Source organism: Symsagittifera roscoffensis, chromosome 10, assembly GCF_963678635.1.
Source record: "Symsagittifera roscoffensis chromosome 10, txSymRosc1.1, whole genome shotgun sequence".
In the NCBI taxonomy this organism is placed as follows: Eukaryota; Metazoa; Xenacoelomorpha; order Acoela; family Convolutidae; genus Symsagittifera; species Symsagittifera roscoffensis.
This window is the reverse complement of record NC_087071.1, coordinates 46,456,759-46,481,657: the sequence shown is the minus strand read 5'-3', so window position 1 is coordinate 46,481,657 and position 24,899 is coordinate 46,456,759. Positions and strand designations below refer to the sequence as shown.

At 35.0% G+C, this 24,899-nt stretch overlaps 1 protein-coding gene across 2 annotated transcripts in view; it reads left to right on the top strand.

Moving 5' to 3' along the window:
- Positions 1 to 24,899, top strand: part of LOC134855550 (uncharacterized) — a 77,091-nt gene that overhangs the window by 35,114 nt on the left and 17,078 nt on the right. For both annotated transcript variants that reach the window (XM_063872092.1, XM_063872091.1), the window contains 4 exons: positions 2,276 to 2,407; positions 3,647 to 3,764; positions 19,073 to 19,174; positions 19,489 to 19,607. In XM_063872092.1, coding sequence (XP_063728162.1) covers positions 2,276 to 2,407; positions 3,647 to 3,764; positions 19,073 to 19,174; positions 19,489 to 19,607 — 471 coding nt within the window. The remainder of the gene's footprint in view (positions 1 to 2,275; positions 2,408 to 3,646; positions 3,765 to 19,072; positions 19,175 to 19,488; positions 19,608 to 24,899) is intronic.

Below are 24,899 nucleotides of genomic sequence, written 5' to 3'. Positions count from 1 at the left end.
CAGATTTGGAGCAAAATTATTTGAAACGAATCAAGAAAAGAGTCATTATAAATCAGATTTTGAATTCAAAATATGCAAGGAAATCATAGACTATTATGGACATTTGGTCTTTTTTTTGGTCCTTTTTATGCTACAATACGCTATGCATGTAAAATGAAAAAAGATAGGCAATGAGTAAATGCCATACAAATAAACACTGATGAAACTCAAATGAAAAAAGTCAATATAAATCGATTTACAACCGTTTTAATTCCTTTAAAAATATTTAAATTTGATTTGGATCAATTTTTTTATCTGGGGTTTAAGATCAATTTAAATCAATTTCAATTCAATCCAAATCAACTTTTATATTTTTATTTAATCTGCGTACTTTTTTCATACTAAAATCGATCCTAATCTATTTTTGTCAGTGCGGGTAACACCCCTCCGCCACACGTTAAGAGAGGTAGAGCTCAACCACTTGCTCATTAGTTTACCCATTGGAGTTGAAATCAACCCTGCTCACATTCAACCATTATCAGCCCCCCCCCCCCCTCCCATACTTGAACATGAGGGGGAAGGTAGTTAGTAGAATGGAGATTTTGGTTAAAAAAATTAACAAAAATTAAGCTGCCATAATTGAGAATTGAAAAAGTAAAAAGAAAACTAACCACATCAAATCTATATAAAAATATAAATGGTGAAATGTAAGAAATTATGAAACGTAAAACTAAGCAACTGCACTGATTAGGAAATTATGTATAACTTAAAAAAGAACTGTACGTTTAATCAATAACCTCTCAAAAATCGATTATGAACGATTATAACAGATTATAATTGATTATATTGACATTGAAAGTATTAGCAACATAGTCCATTTTTAATGGATTATAGTCGATCATTTTGTAATTTCACAGATTCTGACTATAAAATGATATTATAATCAATTATAAATATATAATTATTTTCATAATTAAAATGAACAGCACGTGCGTTCAAAAAACGGTTATTGAGAAATTTTGAAGTGTTATCCAGGTAAAAATACGTTCCCGACTTTGTTTCTCCAAAATGACTCAATTAACAGTTTGCTTGTCTTTGCTCAAATGTATTTTCTGAATATCTTTTTCTTATTTTTTGGAACAAGAAATGTAGGCAATGGTTGCTCCATTAGAAGCATTTAGGAGCAGGTCGCTCGCCCCGGTGGAATTTTCCAAAGGATCCATTAAAGTCAATTTTCGACTGTTTGTTCGTTGATTTCCGGCTCTGACATTGTTGGAAGATAAATTTCCGCATTCGACTTTACCGAAAATCGTCAGACCTTTCTCGATTTTCATGAAGTATCACTTAACATGATTTAATCCGACCCTAAATTTTCTATTATGCTTCTTGAGCCAATTTTTTTTCTGTAAGTTTTGATCCTAGCAACAATTAAAGTAACTTTGCAATTGTGCATAATTGTAGCGATTACATCAATTTTATAATTATTTCTCTAAATATTGAATGGATTATTTAAAAAAAATTTTGTGACCAATTTTCAAAAATGTTTCTCTGTTACCGCAGGAGCATCTCAAAAACTTGAAGAAACCCACCAACGCTGTTAGTTTGCCTTAAAAGTTCTTCAAAATTGAATGAATGAAAGAATGCCTCTTAAATAACACTCTGACGTAGGTGTTTGATTGATTAGAATTTTTTGCCCTAATTTCAAAAAAAAATACTGTAAGCTATATCATGAGTGGATCAGAAATCGAGTCGGATCAGTGTTAAACAGGGTCAATTCATGGTAAAGGGGACGAATCATGGGTCAAATCGAGAAATTTGTTGTTTATATGTCTCTGGCCCATGATTCGACTCGGTTTCTGTTCAACCCGTGATGCGGCTTTTGTTCGACCGAAGCCTTCGTTCGACCGTTGTTGTTGTTGTTGTTGTTGTTAATTGCCCTAAATTAAAACGGTGAATCGAAACACTTACAATCTTGAAAATTTCCTTCTCATCATGAGCCGAGCACCTAACCCTGGGTGACTCCCTTTTCTCCGATCGGATCAAAAGTATGATGTTAAAAAACGCTTATATAGATTTTTTCATGAGTAAACTACAAGAGTAATTTTGCACTCTTGCATTTTTTTGCAATGCTGAGCGATTTTGCATTTCTGTTGCGACTAAATAGCTTTAAGACTCCTCGATTGATATTAAACAACTGTCCCAAACTAACATCTAAGGCTTTAAATTTCTTCTTCAAGTTATCGAGTGTTGGTCAATTTGGCGCGACTTTGAAGTCTCAGCACTAAATCTGTTTGAGGCACGGCCCTGATAATTCACGACATGCTGTACATTGTGTACGATGGGAAGCCACTGATGGAGGGGGGACTGGTGAAGCTAGTGTACACCTTCTCTACGGCCTCATACAACATCAACGCATTCAACACCTCAGGTAAACTTTTATCGTCATCGCCACATACTTGCAACTTCGAAAAGATAGTCTGTTCCCGGGTCGAGGTGCTCACTTTATGTTTCGACTTCTCGACCAAAAGTCGGAATGTTTTGAACGTCTCGACCAAAAGTCGGAATGTTTCGAACGTCTCGACCAAAAATCGGAATGTTTCGAACGTCTCGACCAAAAATCGGAATGTTTTGCACGTCTCGACAAAAAGTCGGAATGTTTTGAACGTCTCGACCAAAAGTCGGAATGTTTCGAACGTCTCGATCAAAATTTGGTACGTTTTGAATTTGTACTCGACCCAAACCGCTGTTTCGACTATTCTTTTTTGGTCGAACACTGATTTGTGCGCGACTTTGAAAGTCGAAACAAAAAGTGAGCACCTCGACACTGGTTGCTATGCAAGCAGCACAGATTGTTCCGACCACTGTTTCGAGATTGTTCATAAAAAACTACCAAAAAATTTTTTTTTCTTTATTTCAAGGTAGTTTTTTGTTTGTGGTGTGATGAAAGAACTACACAGACACGTAAAAACTTAATTCGTTAGGCATAATTGACTTAAAAATGAATAACAGAAAAAAAACATTGAAAAATGTAGTATTTTTTTCATGTTATCACATTTTTGTGAAGAAAATTTTTCTGGTCAACAAAGCGCTCAAAGAGGCTTCCAAAAAGAGTTTGCTTTTTTAGTAAAGTCAAGTTTGTTTAGGCTAAATGACCAGTTTTCGTAAAGCGAACGTTACTCGATCGCGTTACCCGCTTGAAATTAGACTAAACCTCAGAAATTTAAAAATAATTTTTCTCCACATTGGGAGAAACTTTTGAAATTTGCTGAAAGGGCTTTATTATGATATATTGCTCGACCTATTCCGATGACTATTTGTGGTACCTGATTTTACTGGGAAAACAAAAAAAAAGAAAAAAAAATCACACCCGAATACAGAGCTAATACCCATTTTCTATAGTCGTCCTCAAAAAACTAAACAAACCTAATTTTTCCCTGCCATAACAAAAAGAATAATCAGTCGAAAATTTGAAGAAAACAAAACTGTTTTTTTTTTGAGAAAAAAATTTAACGAGCTTTACTTATAAAAAAATATTTGATAGCTGATATTATATCCACTGATATTTTTGACACTAAACGTAAGTTAGTGAATAGTAAAAAGGTTAAGCTGCTATTGAATTAGTTAACAAAAAACAGACGTATGATTAATTTCAATTTTATCCGCGTAGCTATCCTGGCACACTTGGCGCTGGATCGATTCCTGACAGTGCGACTGGCCCACATTCCCGACTCCACTCACAACAAGTTCAAACACGCCTCCTTTACACTCATCGCCATATTCACCAGGTATAATTAGTTACAATTTATATAATCCGCGAAAAAAGCGAGTTGAAAAAAATGTAATTGCTTATCAACCGAATAAGAAGGGAAACAAATTGGTTTTAATAAATGCGCATTTTAGTTTTCATTGTCAGGAACTGTTTGTTACAGTTTGTTGTGTATGGGTTTGGTGAGGCAAAAACCAAAAAAAAATCAAACAAAGTTATCTAAAAGTTTTAAAAAATCCGAAAGTTTTCGAAATTTTTTTTAATGCCATTAACTGATTTGTTATCAAATGATAGCAAAATAAACAATCATAATAAATAAACATTCAGGGCCAATGCGAATTTATAACACTTTCTTACTTCGGCAAATTTCGATGGTTCGCGTCTACGGAACAACGTTAAGGCATATCTTTTGGATTCTCTTTTTGGTCAAAACTGAAGATTTGGAACCTGATCTAAACTACATTTTATGATTGGATAAATTAAATGTTTTACCAATGTAAAGTATTTAATATTAACCAATCATGATCCATCTAACTAACAACCCACTTATTTGTAAGTGCTGAAGTTACTTGTAATTTCAGCACCAGAGAGATTTAAATTTAACTTAGAAATTAGTTGGACTCTCCCGAGCACTTCAGCAGCCGCAATAAACCAGTATACCCTAGATCTATTGAGCCTAGCAGAGACTAGTTAAACAACCTGAGACTAGATAGTATAAGAGTAAGATTAGGATCGGTATTAGACTAAGAAGTTGCACGAATCTATCCGGCCGAAAATAAGATAGCGTGACGAGCAGACGGTGTACCCTATCCGAAATTACTCTATGAGTTATACATACCAGTCCTAACTCATCTGGTGCGACCATAAGTCTCGAACAAGACCTTACTAGATTAGAATTAACCAAAATAGATTAGAAATTAGACAAAAACATTTACAAAATGTTATACGACAATAATTTAATTGAAATGTCTCTCCGACTCAATAGATCAGAGCCAATATTCCGAACCATAACAGAACTACCCGGAATTGGAAGAAGACCTCGAACCAAAGACGACATACGACAAAGTAGAAACTTGCCGTATAGTTATATGATAGTTCGGCAAAAGCCAGAACAAACTTTTATATTTCGAATACTACTTGCAATGAATTTAGATTTCCATTTGCAAACATAAAACCTTGAAGTTACTCTTCAAAATCATTTCAGGCGCTAAACAAAATTAATATTATACAATAACGATTGATAAAAAGATCTTAGATCGTTTTCCTAAAACTCTGCAGTATTATACAAAACATGTTTGAAAAATATTTATTGGAAAATAAAAATAAAAATTAGTAGCATGACAATAAATGGTTAGTTATCATAAATCATCCTGTTGTTCCAGCTTCATCACCTAAAACATAACAGCAATCATCAACTCACTAACATCATAAAACATTAAATCTTTCCTTTACACAAATTTAAAACTTTATTAAAACTTAAAGTCACTTAATTAAAAATCAGATCATCAAGGCTTATCCTTGGATCTTAAATCATTTTCTACTTAATTAAATTTCAAACTTGATCATCAAGGCTTATCCTTGGATCAAACAGAACAACTTTGTTCTCCCCCACCCACTTAATTAGTGTCTAACGACCTCAAACGTCGATTCACTACCCAACCCTTTCTAAAGACCTAAGACTAATAGAAATTTTTAAACAAAACTAATCATTCAAATTAGGATAAACAGTGAAGAACTTCGGTTATTCATCCTTCACTTGACCCCCCCTCTTACCAGACCCAGGATAAATCTTAGACTTAGTAAGTTTAAAATAGTATCTAACGAACTACTCGCGTTCTAATTATACCTGAACCTTGTGGATCGATTTACTATTCTCCAACCCTTGAACACAATCACTACCCCTAAGTAAGATTAAGTAAGTTAACACCTTAGCTTATACTAGTCACGAGAAAGTAAAAATCATTCTTCGGAATCGATATACTTTTCTCTCCAACCCTGAACAAATAGACCCAGGTTAAGCTAACCAAAAAAATCGTAAGGACTAACAGTTTAAGTAATTAGAATTCACTTAACAACTTTTTGCATCCGTCATCCTAAACCTTATGTCATTTAAAAACCTAGGAAATAAACAAACAATCGTTTTACACAATTGTGAAATAGATAACAAAAAATACGACCTTGTAATCACACCTCATACACAAACAGTTGGATACATTCGCACAAAACGACAAACACTAAAGAGGAAAATAATAACTAAACAAAGACAAATAACACGAAAAAGATTTTCAAAAAATCGAAACGCATTTTCAGAATCAGAAACCAACAGTTTAGACGAACTTTACAAACTAAAAGAATCAATAGATAAAAATTGCCCACTTCACGATCAATTATATTTTTCTGACTCAGAAACAACTTCAAATTCATCACAAAGAGGAAAAAGAAGAATAAAAAAACAGTACAAACACAAACCAGTACATCTATACAATTGGAATCAACCAATTCGACACATTAATAATTACATATTAACAGTCATCGAACGGAAAAATGAGTTCAACGCACACCCCAGGTGACGAAACTCCAGATGATGATGAAATCTTTCCTTTTATAGTAGATGCAGATACTGATAGAGGACAACACATATTTTGTCAAAATTTACTCGTAAATTTATTTGAACCCGGAATCAGTCCATGTAAAACAGAGTTCCCCGATGTAAAAATCAAAAGACAAATCATAGATCACTATCTAAAAGATATATGCAACATAACACAACAGTATGGAATCTACTCTATAGAATTCACTTCCCCAAACCATAATAATAGAACATATACTATTCAAACAGACGATCTTGACTTAGAATTTTCAAAAGTTTTTTCAGAATATATAAAAAGCATCCAATACCATAACTCACAAAGAGCAAACTCCATTTTCACCAATGAAGTTTTCGCAATAATATATAGTTATATTTCGATATTAGAAAATGAACTCCCATTAACAAATGTCTCACCGACAGAAACATCTAAACATTTAAGAGTACGACATGAAATCACACTACTCTCTAGTTATTTAAACATCATTAAAGAAAATTTCACGAAAGACGACGTTTCACAACATACCAAACACGATTTACAAAAAATTTTGGCATGGTTCATAATAGATTATTTCACACACAATATTGATTTAATTGCACAAGCAAGAAAAAATTTTAGACCCCAAAATTCGAACGATGATACCGCTATCACAGAACAATCAGATTATGTTTGGGACCCCGAATGGTCTCATCCCGCATTTATAAGCTTTCCACAATCAATCTCAAGTCAAGCAATAGGTACAATATCTTACATAAGAGATTATGTAAGAGTAATACCATTAACAATTGATGCAACACCATTAAACTATAATACATTTTTACCCGATACACAAAATAATAGTTTAAACTCTACAGTCATACACAACGAAAACCTCAATGGAACTAGAAATCTTACTCAACAAGATATACAGACACCATCACACTTCATAAATGAAGAAATTGTACACACAACAACTACACAACAAAGTATTTCACCAATACGCCCGAATTTAACAACACCAAGAAATACAAATCTTTCACAAACACAGGTAACCTTACAGTCAACCGTTAAACCTTCGGTTGCCCCAAAATATTCACACATGGATTACCAAACATACAGACCCATAACAATACCGCCAAAAACACGCAAAACATTCACTAGAAACAACTTTGCAGACCATAATTATAATTATACACATCCGTCAAAAACAAATTATCAACCACAAAGAAATTTTAATCAATATACAAAACCTCGAAACTGGGATAACCCAACGGCCCAATATAATTCCAAAAATTTTCAACCAAATCCTCCACAGGATCGCAGTGAAAATTACCCATTTTTTCAACAAAATAAAAATAAAAAACAAACATCTTATCAAATGGATTATTTATCCTCAGATGATGATTTCTTACAACCAGATTTATTTGCACCAAATACTCAAGAATATCGTAGACAAGGAATACAGAGAACACGTACAAATCATAGAAATTTTTCTCCACAACCGATAGATGCACAACATCAACAACCAATTCAACAACAAAATCCAATTAATACACAATCTTTTCAACCAATTCAACAACAAAATCCAATGACTGCACACTCGTATCAACCATCACAAATGCAAAATGAAATACCACTCCCATATTATCTTCAACAACATGAAATAACAAGAAACCAACTTTCAAATTTTTCTCAAATGCCAAATGCAGCAGAATCATTACAAATGACAATGAATCCATACCTAATGGGTGGATCATCAATAACATCAAACAAACCTTTAATGGTTTTCACAGGAACAGACCCTGAATACTCTGTAGAAGATTATTTAAATGCAGTAACAGCAAACCTGATTTTAAACATTGGACCTGAACCAATTAATACGCCACTACATCAAAATTGGATACATCGACGCACAGCGTTAATACAAACAACCTTAGATGGCGCAGCCCAAAAATGGTTTTCAGTACTACCTCTAGAAATAAAATCAAACTGGAAAAGATTTACACAAGAATTTTCAAAAATGTTTGACTCTGAAAGAAACAAACAACAACAAAGAGTTTTATGTAATGAAATTCGCAGATTACCAAACGAAACCATCAAACAGTTAGCAGTAAGAATCGAAACACTAGTTCGAAAAGCATATTCACTAAATACACACGACTATAAAAACACAAAGATGACAGAAATCTTAATGATGACCTTAACACCACAATTAAGGAAAATAGCAATAAAAAAGAGAGCATCCCATCCTTCTTCAATTCGAGAACCCGATTTAGATTTTAGAAAACTAGTAGACAAACTAGAACAAGCAGAAATCACGATGAAACTAGAAGAAACGGAAAATCTGAAATTACAATACGTTAACAGAATTGAAACGACTCCCACTAATATAAACAATATACAGGAATCAGATACAGACCTCGTCGAAAAAATCACTGAAATACTTAATATTTACGAAAAGAACCCAAACTTTAAAGGCAAACCATCTTTCAAAAAATGGTGTAATTATTGCCGACGATACGGACATAGTATTTCCGAATGTAGACAAAAACAGCAAGATAGTCAAAATAAACCTCAAAAATACAAAGAACCAAATAAATCATTCTATCAATACATGAAAAAAGATCAAAATCTACCAAACAAAAATGTATACAGCAACAACAGTTCAGGAAAGCCACTTCCGAACAATACAAGTTATACAAGAAATCAATCCCCATATAACTCAAGTTATAGAGGAAGATCACCAGAACGAAGAAACACGCAAAATTCATCACAAAATCACTACAATAGACCAAATAGTAGAAATAACTACTCCAGATCAAATTCAAATACACAACGATTTGTTTCTAGATCTAATTCCCAATCAAGAAATAACTACTATCCAAACAACCAATCACGAAATTCATCATACAATAGGAATAGAAACTACTCCTATAATCGAAATAGAAGTTATTCAAACAACCGAAACCAGAATTACCCGAATAATCGATCAAGGAATAACTCATATAATAGATCGAACTATAACAGACCAAACAGCAATTATCAAAATAGATCGCGAAATAATTCACAAAACCGACATTCAAGTTATAATAACCGTTATAGAAATTATTCCCAATCACCACACCGGAATAATAATCACTATAATAACTCTAATAATCGTCATAGAAGCAGTACACCTAAACATCAAAGACATATTAATCAAGTACAATCTAATCCAGAAACAACATCAGACCCTCCAGGTATTGATGACACAGTAACTGATACGTTACAACTCAATCAAATAAATTGTACATCATCAGATTCAGAAAGTGATACAGAAAACACTCTTTCTATCAATATGATAAAAGTCGAAAATGACTATGAATCTGTCATATATGAACAACCTTTTTCATCACACATATATGAAAATCAATCAGAATTTCTTCAAAATTATTACATTACACCCATAAATTCCACACCAACAACGCAAGAAACAAATGCAAAAAATACTACAGAACAACCCAATCAAAATGTCAAAACAAAATGCTTGAATACAAACCACATCTACCAAAATATACAAAAAGAACAACCCAAAGAAAAAATCTGGACAATACCATTTCTCTTAGAAAGCCCAAGAAACAAAGAATTTCAACCACCAGACCTTGAAATCGATTTTTTAATTGATTCAGGAGCAGAATCAAACATAATAAACATTCCCACATGGAATGAAATAAAAACTTTACACCCAAAGCTAACGCCTCTTGAAACCTCTAGTAAGCTAGCAACAGCACAAGGATCAACATTGATAAACTACGGAAAAATCCAATTATTTCTCCTCCCCACCAGAACAATGGAGCAAAGTAAAATTCTAAATAAGCCATTTAAACAAATATTCCATATCACTGATATTAAATATAATATCATTGGAATACCATTTATTTCGAAGTATATACCAACAATTAACATCCTAAATAGTAAAATATTAATCAAAGATAAATATACAAAAACAAAAGAAACATCCATAACATTTTTTCAAAGATTAAATAAACAACCACCATTCTTTTCAAAATTCTATCCGATATTTAACCAACAAAGAAAACACCTGAAACCACTATCAGGAAACATCTATAATTTTTCAATCAAACAAGTTCACCAATATGATAAAGAACAAAACAAACAAAAATTTTATATGTCAGATTTTGAATTCAAACCTATTCATAAATTTTTCAAAATCACAATCTCTTCAATAAAATATTTGAAAAATTCGAATACAGATATTATTTCCTTACATGTTTATAACAAAACACCTTACCAAGTAACATTACCTTTAGGACTTTTAGGATATTGTGAAACCAACGCTACAATATCACCAATACACGAAAAAGCCTATCGCGTAAATAATATACTCCAATTACTAGATATTTGCCAATCTACAATTCTTAATGAAGAATTATCTATAAATAATATAATAAGTAACGAAAACAGAAATACGGATTATTTCACAAAAACTCCATATTTCAAACCTACATTCAACATAAGTAACTACACAGAGGACCAACAGAAATTTTTAACAATGTTTAATTTCCAACATTCACAAATAACACAAGACGAATTCGAAAAGTTAGCCAAACAGCTAATTAAATATTCATCAGTCTATGCAACATCAAAATTCGATGTTGGCAAAATCAGTTCATCACTACATCTCCCATTAAAACCAGACGCAGTTTTCAAAAAACAGAGAGCAAGTAAAGTACCAATTCACTTACATGATAAAGTAAACAGATTACTCGATATTTTAGAACAGTACAATATTATATCACCAGTTAATAAAGAAGAACAACCAAAAGGCAACACATTCATCAACCCCGTTATCATTCTAGCTAAAGGAGAATCATTAAAAATCGTTCTCGACGCTAGATACCTCAATTCACTCATAGATGAATCAAAATGTAATTGGCCCATCGAACCAATACAAGTTATTTTAACAAAAATAAATGGCAAATACTTCACAACCGCCGACATGAATAGTGCATACAATCAAATGCCACTAGATGAACAATCACGACGTTTAACACAATTTGTTATCGGAAACCAACAATATGAATTTAACCGCTTATTCTATGGAATATCCATAGGACCAGCAGCATTTTCAGCTTTTATGAGCAAAATTTTTAGACCACTAATACTCAAGAAAAACGCAATCACCTATCTAGACGATGTTTTTATGCAATCACAAACAAAAGACGAAATGTTCAATGTTTTAGAAAAATATCACCAAATACTTCAGAACGAAAATCTGAAGGCAGCACCCGATAAATCACACTTCTTTTTGACAAGAGTTAAATTCTTAGGACATAATATAGAAAGAAAAACAATCACTCCACTGAAATCACGCATTGACGCTATTCAAAGACTTCAACCACCAACAAATAAAAAGAAAATCCAAGAATTCCTTGGAATGTTAAACTTTTTAAGTAAATATGTTTATAAAATGCAATTATATCTACGACCATTTTACAACATCCTTAGACAACAAAATAATTTTGAATGGAATACAGAACATCAAGCACGATTCGAAGAAATAAAGAAACTTTTAACTGAACAAATTTCAAACACAATTCCAGACCCTGATCAACCATTTTATGCAATGTGCGATGCTTCGAACTTTGGCATCGGCGCAGCACTATTACAATCACATAATGGTACAAATAAAATGAACCTGATATCAGCAAATTCCCGATTATTCACTCAAGCAGAGCTACGACTCTCAACTCTAATGAGAGAATGTACAGCCATAATATATACACTGACAGAATATGAATTTCTGATACTTGGATCACAACATCCCACAGTTTTATTCACAGACCACAAACCAATCATTTTTCTTTTCACACAGAAATCTAACCCAAACCACCGAGTTTACAGATTTCAATTAATTCTAATGAAATTTCCAAACTTACATATAGTTTGGACTGCAGGAAAAAATCTTGCATTACCAGACACCTTAAGTCGAAATACACCACCTGAATTACTTACACGAAAAACAACAGTTGAAATACCCAAAAACATAAAATTCTACCTTGCAGAAAACGAAACATCACCCCGATTAGAATGCAAATATGCAGTGAAAACTGATATTGAACAATCACAAATAAATAATTTACAACATTTCCCACTTTATTTAGATTGTCAAAATAATCATTATGAAGTTGACCTACTTGGAACATCAACTTTTAAACCAATTCCATATTCCCAATGGATAAAAAATAACACCCAACAAAAACGAACAAAACAACACCAAACTAAAAAAGACCATTTTCCACTAATAGAAAAAGAAAATTTAACTGATAAAATAAATTTATCAGGACCACCAACAACCGATTCGAAATACACAAAAAATCAAGTTTTTGACCTTCATGACCCATTAGATACAATACCCTTATCTAAATTCGAAATTGAAAACATTTTTCTCCCTCCAACAGAAACAATTACAATTTCAACACTAAAACAATACCAAAATCTTGACCCAATAATTCGACAACTAAAATCATGGCACAAATATAAAACTAAACCTACCAAAGCAGATTCAACCATACTAGGCAACAAGACACTCCTCCGATATTTTCGCAAATTTAATTACACAACAATTAATGAAACTACAGACCTTTTAGAATACAACTTAAACGAATCCATAGTCCCCTGTCTTCCTTTAAGTATGATTCTCATCGCTTTTAATATTTCACATACACAAAATATTAAAGGACACTCTGGATCAGAAAAAACATATTCAAATTTTATACAAAATTTTTACTTCCCAAATGCACCAATCTGGATAAAAGTACTATGCAATGATTGTATAGTATGTCAACTAAATAAACCTTACCCAAATCAAAAACAAATAGCACAAAAACAAGATTTTAAAGGACAAAGTTTGTACTTTAATCACCGTATCTCATTTGATACTAAAGGCCCAATTTCACCCTCATCAGAAGGAAACTCCTACATTATGGTAATTGTTGACGCATTCACACACTATGTAGCACTTAACCCAGTACCACATTGTAATGCTTATTACGCATATACAACACTTTATGAACACTGGATAGCAAAATTTGGACTACCAGAAATTTTAGTCACAGACAATGGTACAGAATTCATAAATAATGAAATAATAACACTATGTCATTTATACAACATTAAACACAAACCACGTACATCTCATGCACCTTGGACAAACGGCTTAGTCGAAGGTATGAACCGTTCACTACAAGAATATCTTAGATGTATCATCAACGGAAATGATACAAAATATACCGAATGGTCAGCAGATGTAAAATTATTTCCCTTAGCATATAACTCACAAATTACGACAACACTAGGAATGTCACCATACGAAATGGTTTTTAACCAGAAGCACACGCTTACAAGAACTATCACTAATGAATACTACATATTTCGGTAATATCCACTATGATATTCATTTGGATATGAAACTAGACTATACAATTAGCCGCATTTTTCAAGAAATGTCACTCTCCGAATTAGAAACACTACACCAACTATGTGAATTGGAACGAACACAAATATTACAATCACTTGCACTAGCAGTATTAAAAATACCCTACGCAGGATACTTATTATCAGGAAATAGATCAAATTTTTTAGACTACGAAGGAAACATCTTATGGTTTTATACTTGTACCAAAAAAGTATCACCACTATACGTTTTTGAAGATAAACGTTGTTATAAAAGAATCCCTATCTTTTATAAGAATAAAGTACATTTCGTGGATACACTTTCACGAAGAACCTATTTCTGGGATACCGCAGTCCCATGTGGATCAGAAAATAGCCACAATGTAGTACAACTAAACCCTGATGAAAATAAATATTATCTTCTCACTCCATACCCCACATTAATGCAACCACTCAAAAAATTTTCACCAGAAAGCATTCGCGCTATTGCCCGAAACCCAAATATAGACTTACAATCAATAGGAATATACTCAAAATCAGATATTCAACATCACATTAGAACACAACAATTCCAAGAATTGTTAACACAAATGGACACTATACAAAGACAATCAATTGACCAAAATCTACGCAAACTTGCAGAAACCGCAGGTTTTGCCGATATCTACACACAAGACTATAGCGGATATTTTAAAGACATTAAAGATTATATATATCTAAACGGCGAAAAATACCGTCCCCAAGATATATCACCAATCAACATTTTTAGTTTTGTTAAACTCAAGAATGAAATCCTTGATTTTCTAGGATGGCCCTACTACGTCTTAGAAAAATTGACTATTTTATACGCAATGTTTAACTTTATTGGATTTCTTTTCTCACTTTTGAAAGGAATCTACAACACATGTGCTATACACACACAAGTAAACAGACAAGCAAGCGTAGCACGCATACTCTTTGCAGGATTTTTCGGAATTTTTTCCACATCTATAAACAAAATTCTTTTAGACGCACAAATAAAAGAATACAACACAAAAATAGCAACAAGACAGAACACATACGACGAAGAACATAACAATGTAGACACAACACCAACAGCACCACAGTTACCACCCCTACCACATAACCACCCATTATCCCTAGTCCCACGTAATTTTCGAAATTTAGCCATAACACATAATCAAAATTTTAGACCAACCATATCACAAAGTCCCATCCAACATATAATGCCACACCACTCACAAGATGATAATACTTATGAACAAATTATTGAACAGCCCCATACCACCGCTTTTCAATCTCAAAATAATAATTTTTTTAGCCCACGATGAGCCGACAACTTGGATCCCTACACCGATCAAATTCCCATCCAACCAACCTCACCACTCCAATCCAAATAATACCACTTTTTGCTTTTCCGCCACCCGATTTCCCCACCAGTAATGTAACATCCGGCATGAATTCCGATACTAATTCACACATCTCAGTTTTATACTCCATCTCACAACTCAATAACCCGAATATTGAAACCCCCGATGAATTTGCCGACTCAGAACCATCCCCATCCAATAATTTTCATAACCCTTCTAATTTTTCTCAACCTCCTTTTCAACCCATATTGTCCAATAACCCTGACCCAATCACTTCCACACCCTCTTATGCTTCCCAAGTTACCCCAACCTACTCCTCACACCATTCTGACCAATCATCTCATTCTCCAGACACACCCCGAATCTCCCCAGAGCTAGATAATTTTATTACCCTCCAACAACAACCCTACCACCTTAACACCCCGACCATAAACCAAATCTCCTCCACTACAAATTCATCCAATCCCCCTACACCCTCTTCAAATTATACTGAATCATTAACACCATCATCCACATCCACTATATCTTCACTAAACACTAATAGAGCTTACCGCACTTTTAAAAGAAAATTCCCCAACCATCCTTTCCCAGCAAAACCAGGAACAGCCCGTGAATACATCAGCCACCCCCAGCATACTAACACTAAAGAATTTTTAGCTATCACTTTACCCTCATTTCCACAATACACCTTAAACACCCCTCACGACGCTAACGAAACACGCAACTTTGTAGATGAATACGTTTTAATGCCCACTCTCTCTTGGACCTCATACTATCATTTCACTAACCCTCTTTGCTTACCTTTATCCAGCACTTCCATCGATATAGAACGAAACAAAGACATGCTATATCGACTAACTACACCACTAATCGCTAGACAGTTTACTTACGTTGGATATAAAAAATCACTAAAAATACACACTGCACCAAGAGCTAATGAATATACACTAGAATACTACGATCACAACATCATCAGAGCTAACCAAGATCAATTCTTAGACGACGATCGCTTCGCTAATCCACAAATCACCGAGAAATTTTTCATCAAGACACCATATGTATTTACACTAAACATCTTCGACCGAAAGTTTGATCACATTATTTCAGAAGCACTAACAAACACACAAGCATACGAAAGTTTTAAAGAACGCTTCCAAATCTTTTCACTAACCTTTCATTTCCTTGCACCACACGAAAGAGATCTGCACTGCTCACACGATATTATGTTGCGCACTAAACAAACCCACACATACAGTAACTATCGTTTCATCCAAAATCACTTTGACCTCCACACACCCTCTAGACAACCACACCATCGTTTTCAATTCATCAATTCAAAATACACTTCACCGTATTTCCTAAATTTCACATATTGTATTAAAGACACTAACCTCCATGGTATTCTTCGTAATTATGACCCCATAACCCAAATGTACATTTTCTGCCCCATCACCAAGACCTTCAACGCCGAAGAATCCCGACCCTTCCTTATCCCGCACGAGTTTGTACAGCCTATAGAAATCCCAATTTTAGAATTCATCCACAACACTAAATTTAATCACAAATTATATAACTTAATCCAAAACACACCTTATGAGTTTGCAGTAGGCACTGAAGAACTAACCACTATTAAGGCACTTCAATTGCTTTGGCCACTGCTTCAGACTAAAAATATCATCCGCATTCTAGCTAAACTACTAACAACTTCAGAACTAATTCACGACATCTTCCCCCACGGTTTTTTCCCCGACGACTAACAGGTAAGTATGAATTAAGTAAATATTACTAACTAATTACAGTATTAAAAACTCACCAGTCTTTATTCATGTTTTCCTTAGATTTTTAGCTTTCATCCGACAATCACCTACAAAAACCACAAAAGAAACAATAAAAATCACAATTTTCATCAAACAATTTTAAAATTCTATTAATCTCTTACACTTATAAATTTCTAAATTTAATATCAATGCAGTAAATTCATCTATAATATTTTCCCCCAAAGCAGTAAATCTAATTATGATGAAAATTTGTATCTTAATATTCCCCCATGACTAGCAGTAAATTTCTAAATTCTATGTAGTAAATTAAATAAATGCAAATGCAGTACTAACCTTTTGATATTTTCATTCATTCGCACAGAAATTCTATCCACACTCGCACAGCTCGCCCACGAAGAATTGTTTAAAATAATGAATTTCAGTTTCAAGTTTTCACACTCAACAACTCTAACATAAAATAACATGTTTCAAATTTTCCTTTAACCCGGTTGGAAAGGAATCATATACTAAACAAAACTAACCAACGCAGCTCACTAAATACCACAAATCATAGAATAACAGCATGACTTAGAAAAAGAAACCAACGGTACCCAAACCGGATTAACCCAGTTTAAAACTGGATAATTTATTCTTTTGAAGACTATTACAAAGTCTTAGAAAGAAATAATAAAACACAAAAAAGTCGAAAGACAAACCCATACCACAAACAATTTGCTTTTTGGAAAAAGTACATAACCAACAAGACATAAGTAAGACCACAACAAACCCAACATAAAACGTTGTCACATAACAGGACCCCTCACAAAAACCGCATGAAATCATACTCCCACTCCTGGCCTAACCCACCAGGAAGGACGTCCTGAGCATGCTCTATAGCCGGCCTAACCCACCGCGCTACATCCACGCTTTGTGACCACACCTCTATTTTTAATAAGAGCTACTCAAGGGTGAGTAACTCTTCAAAATAACCGAACTAAAACAAAAAGCTTTTGTGAAAACCACTAACTAAAATCATTATTAAAAAATATTAAACTAATAAAAGTTTTATAAAATGTAAAATCACATGATGCAATATATAGATCAGAATACAACACCAAGGACGAACATCAAAAGACAAGACGACCCCACTACACTCGAGAGAGAATGACCAACTACAATCGATATGCCGCTCACAACCACAACTCAAAGGATTTAGAGTACGACTTGACCTCGCAGAAAAGGACTTCATTGAACTAGACCAATGACCACCTCGATGTTCAAGTATACGTACAGATCCGAGTAACCAGGCATCCCCTCCACGCACAATCTCCACGCCATTCCCAAGCTAGATCAGACACAAAAGAAGTTCTCCACGAAGAACAGAAAAACCTGACATAGCCAACCATTCTGAAATCAGATTTGAGTTTGTTGCGAAGACTTAGTCGTTGTCACAAGAAGAACACAACGTCTTATGTCTCTAACTCCAGCTTCCTGGAACTTCCCTAACAAAAGAGGAAACGGAAGAAAATTATGATGTTCGCCAAAAACAAACGTCCATCATCCATCCTTCGAATTGCAGAAGAACTATTCTAAAAAACTCTGTAAAACCCGGATGGGTGGAACCTGATCTAAACTACATTTTATGATTGGATAATTTAGATATTTTACCAATGTAAAGTATTTAATATTAACCAATCATGATCCATCTAACTAACAACCCACTTATTTGTAAGTGCTGAAGTTACTTGTAATTTCAGCACCAGAGAGATTTAAATTTAACTTAGAAATTAGTTGGACTCTCCCGAGCACTTCAGCAGCCGCAATAAACCAGTATACCCTAGATCTATTGAGCCTAGCAGAGACTAGTTAAACAACCTGAGACTAGATAGTATAAGAGTAAGATTAGGATCGGTATTAGACTAAGAAGTTGCACGAATCTATCCGGCCGAAAATAAGATAGCGTGACGAGCAGACGGTGTACCCTATCCGAAATTACTCTATGAGTTATACATACCAGTCCTAACTCAGATTGTCGCTGGGCTGCTTATTTTACTTCAGTTGAATCCAAGATAGGTTATAGATCAAAATTTGACCAAAGATACATCGGGGAAAATTTTGGAAAAAGTTAGTCTAATTTTGTTTCCATCTTCCTGATTGGATAGAGAGACTGTGTTTCAGCTACTGTCTGTGGATAACTGTGGTGCACTCTACCTATCTGCAGCTAGACAACCCCTTCGAGGAGAGTGGACCCACTCTGAAGAAACTATACCACATATTCTGGTACTACTGGCCAATTTCATTGTACTGATCGACTTCATTGTATTTTTTGCAAAAAATGAGAAAAAGTGTGAACAATTTTTTCGAAAAAAAAAACAAAAAAAAACCAGCTTGGCAACCTTGTGAGAGCTCAAACCATATCATGCAAATTATGAGTCCAATCAATATCACGAATTAGGGGCCTTGAGGTTCAATAACGGCTCAAACATAATTGATTCAAACAATGCATAGGACTTTTTATACCAAATTGTATCAATGATACTGAAAAAAAGTTTAAATTTTCAATTTATTTGCTATTTTTTTGTTCATTTTTCCAGGTACGAGGCTCCCTCTCTATACATCATAACGTGGCTGTACATTCTAGTGGTAGTCTCCACCTCAATTCTCTACTCTTGTTTGGCCTACATGCTCTTGAAACAGACCAAATCTATCGCAGGTCACGAAATACTTCTCTTTTTATTCAATTTCAATCCAATTAGATTTTATTATGCGTTTAAAAAAGTTGTTTAAAACACTTTCTCAAAACCCTAAAATGTAAAGTCTAGCCACCATTCCAATGTTTTTATCGTAAATTTTATAGGAAATTATGTTTAGACACACTGTTTATGAAAAGGTCTGGTGGTTTTTGGCGCAAAACATGCACTTCGCCGCCAATAGGAGATGTTTTATGCAATTTTGGCCGTCGGTTTTCTGCAAAAAGCTTTCAACTTGAAGGATTTCCGGCTTTAAAGGTTCCTGATTGACTGCACTGGAGTTCCATGAATCATACTCGACGATACTGTCATTTTATTATAGTCAGTATCTATAAAATTACAAAAATAATTGATTGTAATCCATCAAAATGGATTATAATCCGGGTAATTTTTTTATCAATAAAATCTATTGCAATCAGATTTAATCTCTTATAATCCAATAAAAATGGATTATAATCATACCATTTTTGAAAATCATTATAATTCATTATAATAGATAATAATCGATTATAATGTATTTCTTGAGAAAATTTGAATTTTGCAAATTTTCTCAAAGTTATCTCATTTCTTGCTTCGGGCAGTTCCTACGTATTATGTTCCATAGACTTTTACTTTTCACCTAGAATTTTTTCAGTTTAAGTTTTCTCTACTTTTTCTATACTACGTAAATTCCATCGCCTCTTTTAACAACCCCCTTGCCCAGTTTACCCCCCTCCCAGTTTTCCCCTCGTCAGTTTACCCCGCCCCCTCTCCCTCCCCCGTCCTGTTTACCCCGTCCTCAGCTGACCTACCCCCCTATCTTAGTTTAACCCCTTCCCCCATGACTGAACGTTGGCGTGAGCGAGGTTAAAAAACGGGGGGGGGGGTTAAAATGGAGAATGGGGGTAAATAGGTGTTGTTCACACTGAGTTACCCCCCCTCCTTCGTCCCCGTTCAATGATGAATAAACAGTGAAGGTTTAAACTGTAACTTCTGGGGATTGAATTTGGGGTAAGCTTCAGTAAACATGGAGCTGGGCGTAGTGATAAACATAGGGAAGTGAGGGGGAGGGGTATTCGGCAAATGCGGATTGGGGCGAAGTGAACGGGAAGGTTAATTTGAGTAGGTTTAGGTTGAGCATAGGCCGTGGGTAAAGCAGAATTGTTGCAAGTTTTGCAAACGATTGTGCAAAATAATGTAAAGTTATAATCAATTATAGTGGATTTTATATGGGTTATAATATTCCGTTACAATGGACCTTAATCTATTGTGTTTTTACGAAATAATCGATTATAGTGAAAGTATAATCGATTTTGTGGTCTAACTTTGCAACAAGACCGGATTATAACGAAAAAATTTTAGACAACATTTTTTCATTATCATCAATTACTATCCATGGAACTTCGGTGAAGAGGAACTTGCCAAAAAACTGCTGAAAAACTGAAAATTTTGTTCTAAAAATTTAATTGAAAGAAAAATTTTGCTTAAAAGTTGTTTCCTTTTTGCTTAAACATTGTTTGTTAAGCTGCTGCTTATTGAAACAACCAAGTTATGACGTGGCATACCAACCACATGGCGGAAAGTTTGATTTTTTTTGTAGTCGTTAAAAGCTTTTTTTATGTAAATGACGGCATCAATTCGAGACGCAAGCACACTGAGGTTGTTTTTTTTTCAAATGACTGAAAGCAAAAATAAAAAGGTGTTATAGCTGCTAAAAATTTTCCGGGTATAATTAAAAGTAGTGGTACGTATACGAACTAGGTCGAGTTGCTCGATTTACGATTCGACTTTTTCGAACAAAAACTGTTATGTTTCGACTGTTTTGACCAAATTTCGGTTTGTTTTGATTTTTTTTGACCAAAATTTGGTATGTTTCGACTTTCTCGACCAAGTGTTGCTAAGTGTTGACATTCGTAGTGTTCGACTGAATCATAATCGAATATAGTGTCATTTTATAGTCAGTATCTATAAAGTTATAAAAAATAATCGATTGTAATTCATCAAAAATGGATTATAACTCTAGGTTTTTTCTACATCAATAAAAACCATTGCAATCAGATTTAATTCATTTCAACCCATTGAAAGTTGATATTAATCATATAATTTTTTGAAAATCATTAAAAACTTTTATAATGGATTATAATCGATTATAATGTATTTTTTGAGAAATTTTGAATTTTGTAATTTTTTTCAAAGTTATCTCATCTCTTGCTTGGGAAAGTTGCTACGTATTACGTTCCATAAATTTTAATTTTTCATCTAAATTTTTTTATTTAAGTTTTCTCTACTTTTTCTATACTACGTTAATTCCATCGCCTCTTTTAACAACACTTCCCCAGTTTACCCCTCCAAGTTTACCCCTCGTCAGTTTACCCCGCCCCATCCTGTTTACCCCGTCCTCGGCTGACCTACCCCACCCTATTTTAGTTTAACCCGCTCCCCCTGACTGAACTTTGGCCTGTTTGGGTTAAAAAATGGGGGGGAGTGGAACAAAAAACTTGGGTGAGGGGGTTAAAATGGAGAATGGGGGTAAATAGGTAATGTTCACACTGAGTAACCCCTCCGTTCCCGTACAATGGTAAGTTTACTGTGGGGGTCAAACTGTAACTTGGGGGGATTGGGTTTGGGGTAAGCTTTAGTAAACATGGGGGTGGGCGTAGGGATAAACGTAGGGGAGTTGGGGGAGGGGTATTGGGCAAATGCGGATGGGGGACAAAGTGAGGGAGAAGGGTCAAATTGAGAAGTTTTAGATTGCTGTTGGTAACGCAGAAAGGTCGCAAGTTTCGCAAAAGTTTTTGCAAAATCCTAAAATTTATAATCATATATCGTGGATTTTGAATGGATTAAAATAATCTATTATAAAGGACTTTAATGTAATATGTTTGTACGAAAATAAACGATTATAGTGACAAAATTTTGCAACAATAATGAATTATAAGGAAAACTTTTTAGACAACAATTTTTTGTTCCAATTGATTACTATCCATGAAACTCCGGTGGAGATCAACTTGCCAAAACATAGCTGAAAAAACCGAAAAATGTTTATTAAAATAAAAAAAATCAATAATAAATTTTTCTTACAAACCGTTTCCTCTTTGCTTTTGCATTGTCTGTTAAGCTGTTGCTTATCAAAACATCCAAGTGGCGGAAAATTTGCTTTTTTTGTAGTCGTGAAACGTTTGTTTTTATGAAAATGACGGCATCAATTCGAGACGCATGCACACTGAGGTTGTTCTTTTTGAAATGACTGAAAGAGAAATTAAAAAGGTGCTCTAGCTGCTAAAACGTTTTCCGAGTTTAACTAAAAGTAATGGAACGTATACAAACCAGGTCGAGGTGCTCGATTTATGATTCGACTTTTTCGACTAAAAGCTGTTATGTTTCGACCGTTTTGTCCAATTTTCGTTTTGTTTTGATTTTTTTGACCAAAATTTGGTATGTTTCGACTTTCTCTCCCAAGTATTGCTAGGTTTCGACATTCTCGGCGCAACGAATTTAGTGTTCGACTTTTTCGACGCTCGCCTGTCTAGACTGACATTTGAAAATGGGTAAGTGTGGCCGCTCTAATCTCCAAACGAAAATAAGTGAATCCGAATTCGTAAATTAATAAGATATTTATCGGTAAATCAGATATTTATCGGTAAATAACTCAGGCAATAGATAAATTTCGGTATTTTTCTATTGATCAGGACATCATACAACATTTTTAGCATCTCTCCGTTGTTGGTACAAAACGGCGCAAGCTAGCTACAAGAACCGGTCGGTAATGTCCTTGAGACAAATTGCTCTTTTTGGCGGTCAACCCTAATCAAGGCTGAACCGAATTAGAACCAAAAAACAGTTAAAATAGGATGTAACCCCCGTTTTTAGTATATTAATACATGGGCAGGTGGGGGACTCGAACCTACGTCAACTGTTATTTCACACATATAATCGGCGTTAGCTTACTTTGTCTTAGTCCGCTTGGCCAACTGTGCTTATTTTATATGCATCTATACTCTTGTTTTATTCTACATTTGCATTGCAACATCCTCCCTCCCCTGAAGAAGGAAGAACCGGAGCGAGCTTAACGGTCGGCCGCGTGACTTCACGGGTTGCGGTCCTGACAAGGGCGGATCGGGCGCAACCGTCCTGTCCGTAGTTTAGCTTGACGATTTGGGCGAGAGGGTAGTACCCACGCGGACTATCGGGCTCAATCACCCACACGAGATCGCCTGTTTTAAGAGTGAAGTCAGAATGAGTGTGCCACTTGACACGCTTATTCAGCGAGGGAACATATTCTCGAAGCCAACGAGACCAAATCGCGTTAGCATATGACTGCGCTCGCACGTACCTTTTTTTGTGATCGAAGTGCTCCCCGGGTAAAAGCGAAGGAAAGCTTGTGGCATGTTGTCCAAGCAAAAAATGGTTTGGGGTTAACGCTTCTAACTCAGGTGAATCGGTACTAACGGGAGTGATTGGCCTCGAATTCAAAGCCTGTTCAACTAAGCAGAGTGTTGTTCCTAACACCTCGTCAGTGACTCGCCTACTGCCTAGGATATCGTACAGCACGCGCTTCACGCTTCGGACGAGGCGTTCCCAGGAGCCGCCATGATGGGGTGCGCCTGGCGGGTTAAATTTCCAAGTAACACCTTTATGTGCAAAAATGGTCGGAGCCATGCCATTCCAGCTCTTGATGCAGGCAAGTAATTCCTTTTCCGCACCAACGAAGTTCGTGCCATTATCCGACCAGATTGTGCTTGGCGTACCACGGCGCGCAACGAACCGTTCAATGCCCATGACACACGAACTGGTGTCCAGAGATGGTACAATCTCAAGGTGTACAGCCCTGGTGGTGAGGCAAGTAAAAAGGAATCCCCATCTTTTTTCCGTGCTTCTGCGAACCGGAACGTAAAGCGGTCCAAAGTAATCCACACCCGTATGATTGAAGGGTGGTTGCTTGTATCCGAGACGTTCGACCGGTAAATCGGACATAATTGGCTGGATGGTGCTTGCTTTGCGTTTACGGCATGTCACACATTGATTTTCGATAGACCGAAGTAGTCGACGCAACCCAAGTATTGCATATTTCATATTTAAAACGGAGCGCATGTAATCTAATCCTTGATGAAAATGCTTATGGTGGAGGCTGCGGGCCAACAAACGAACTAAGGTATGTCGGGCGTCGAGTATTATTGGGTGCTTAGTATCAAACTCGGTATTCACTAAGCGCATAATCCGTCCGGTGGAACGAATGATTCCAGCGGGACCGATAAATGGCGAGTATGTGGCAATTT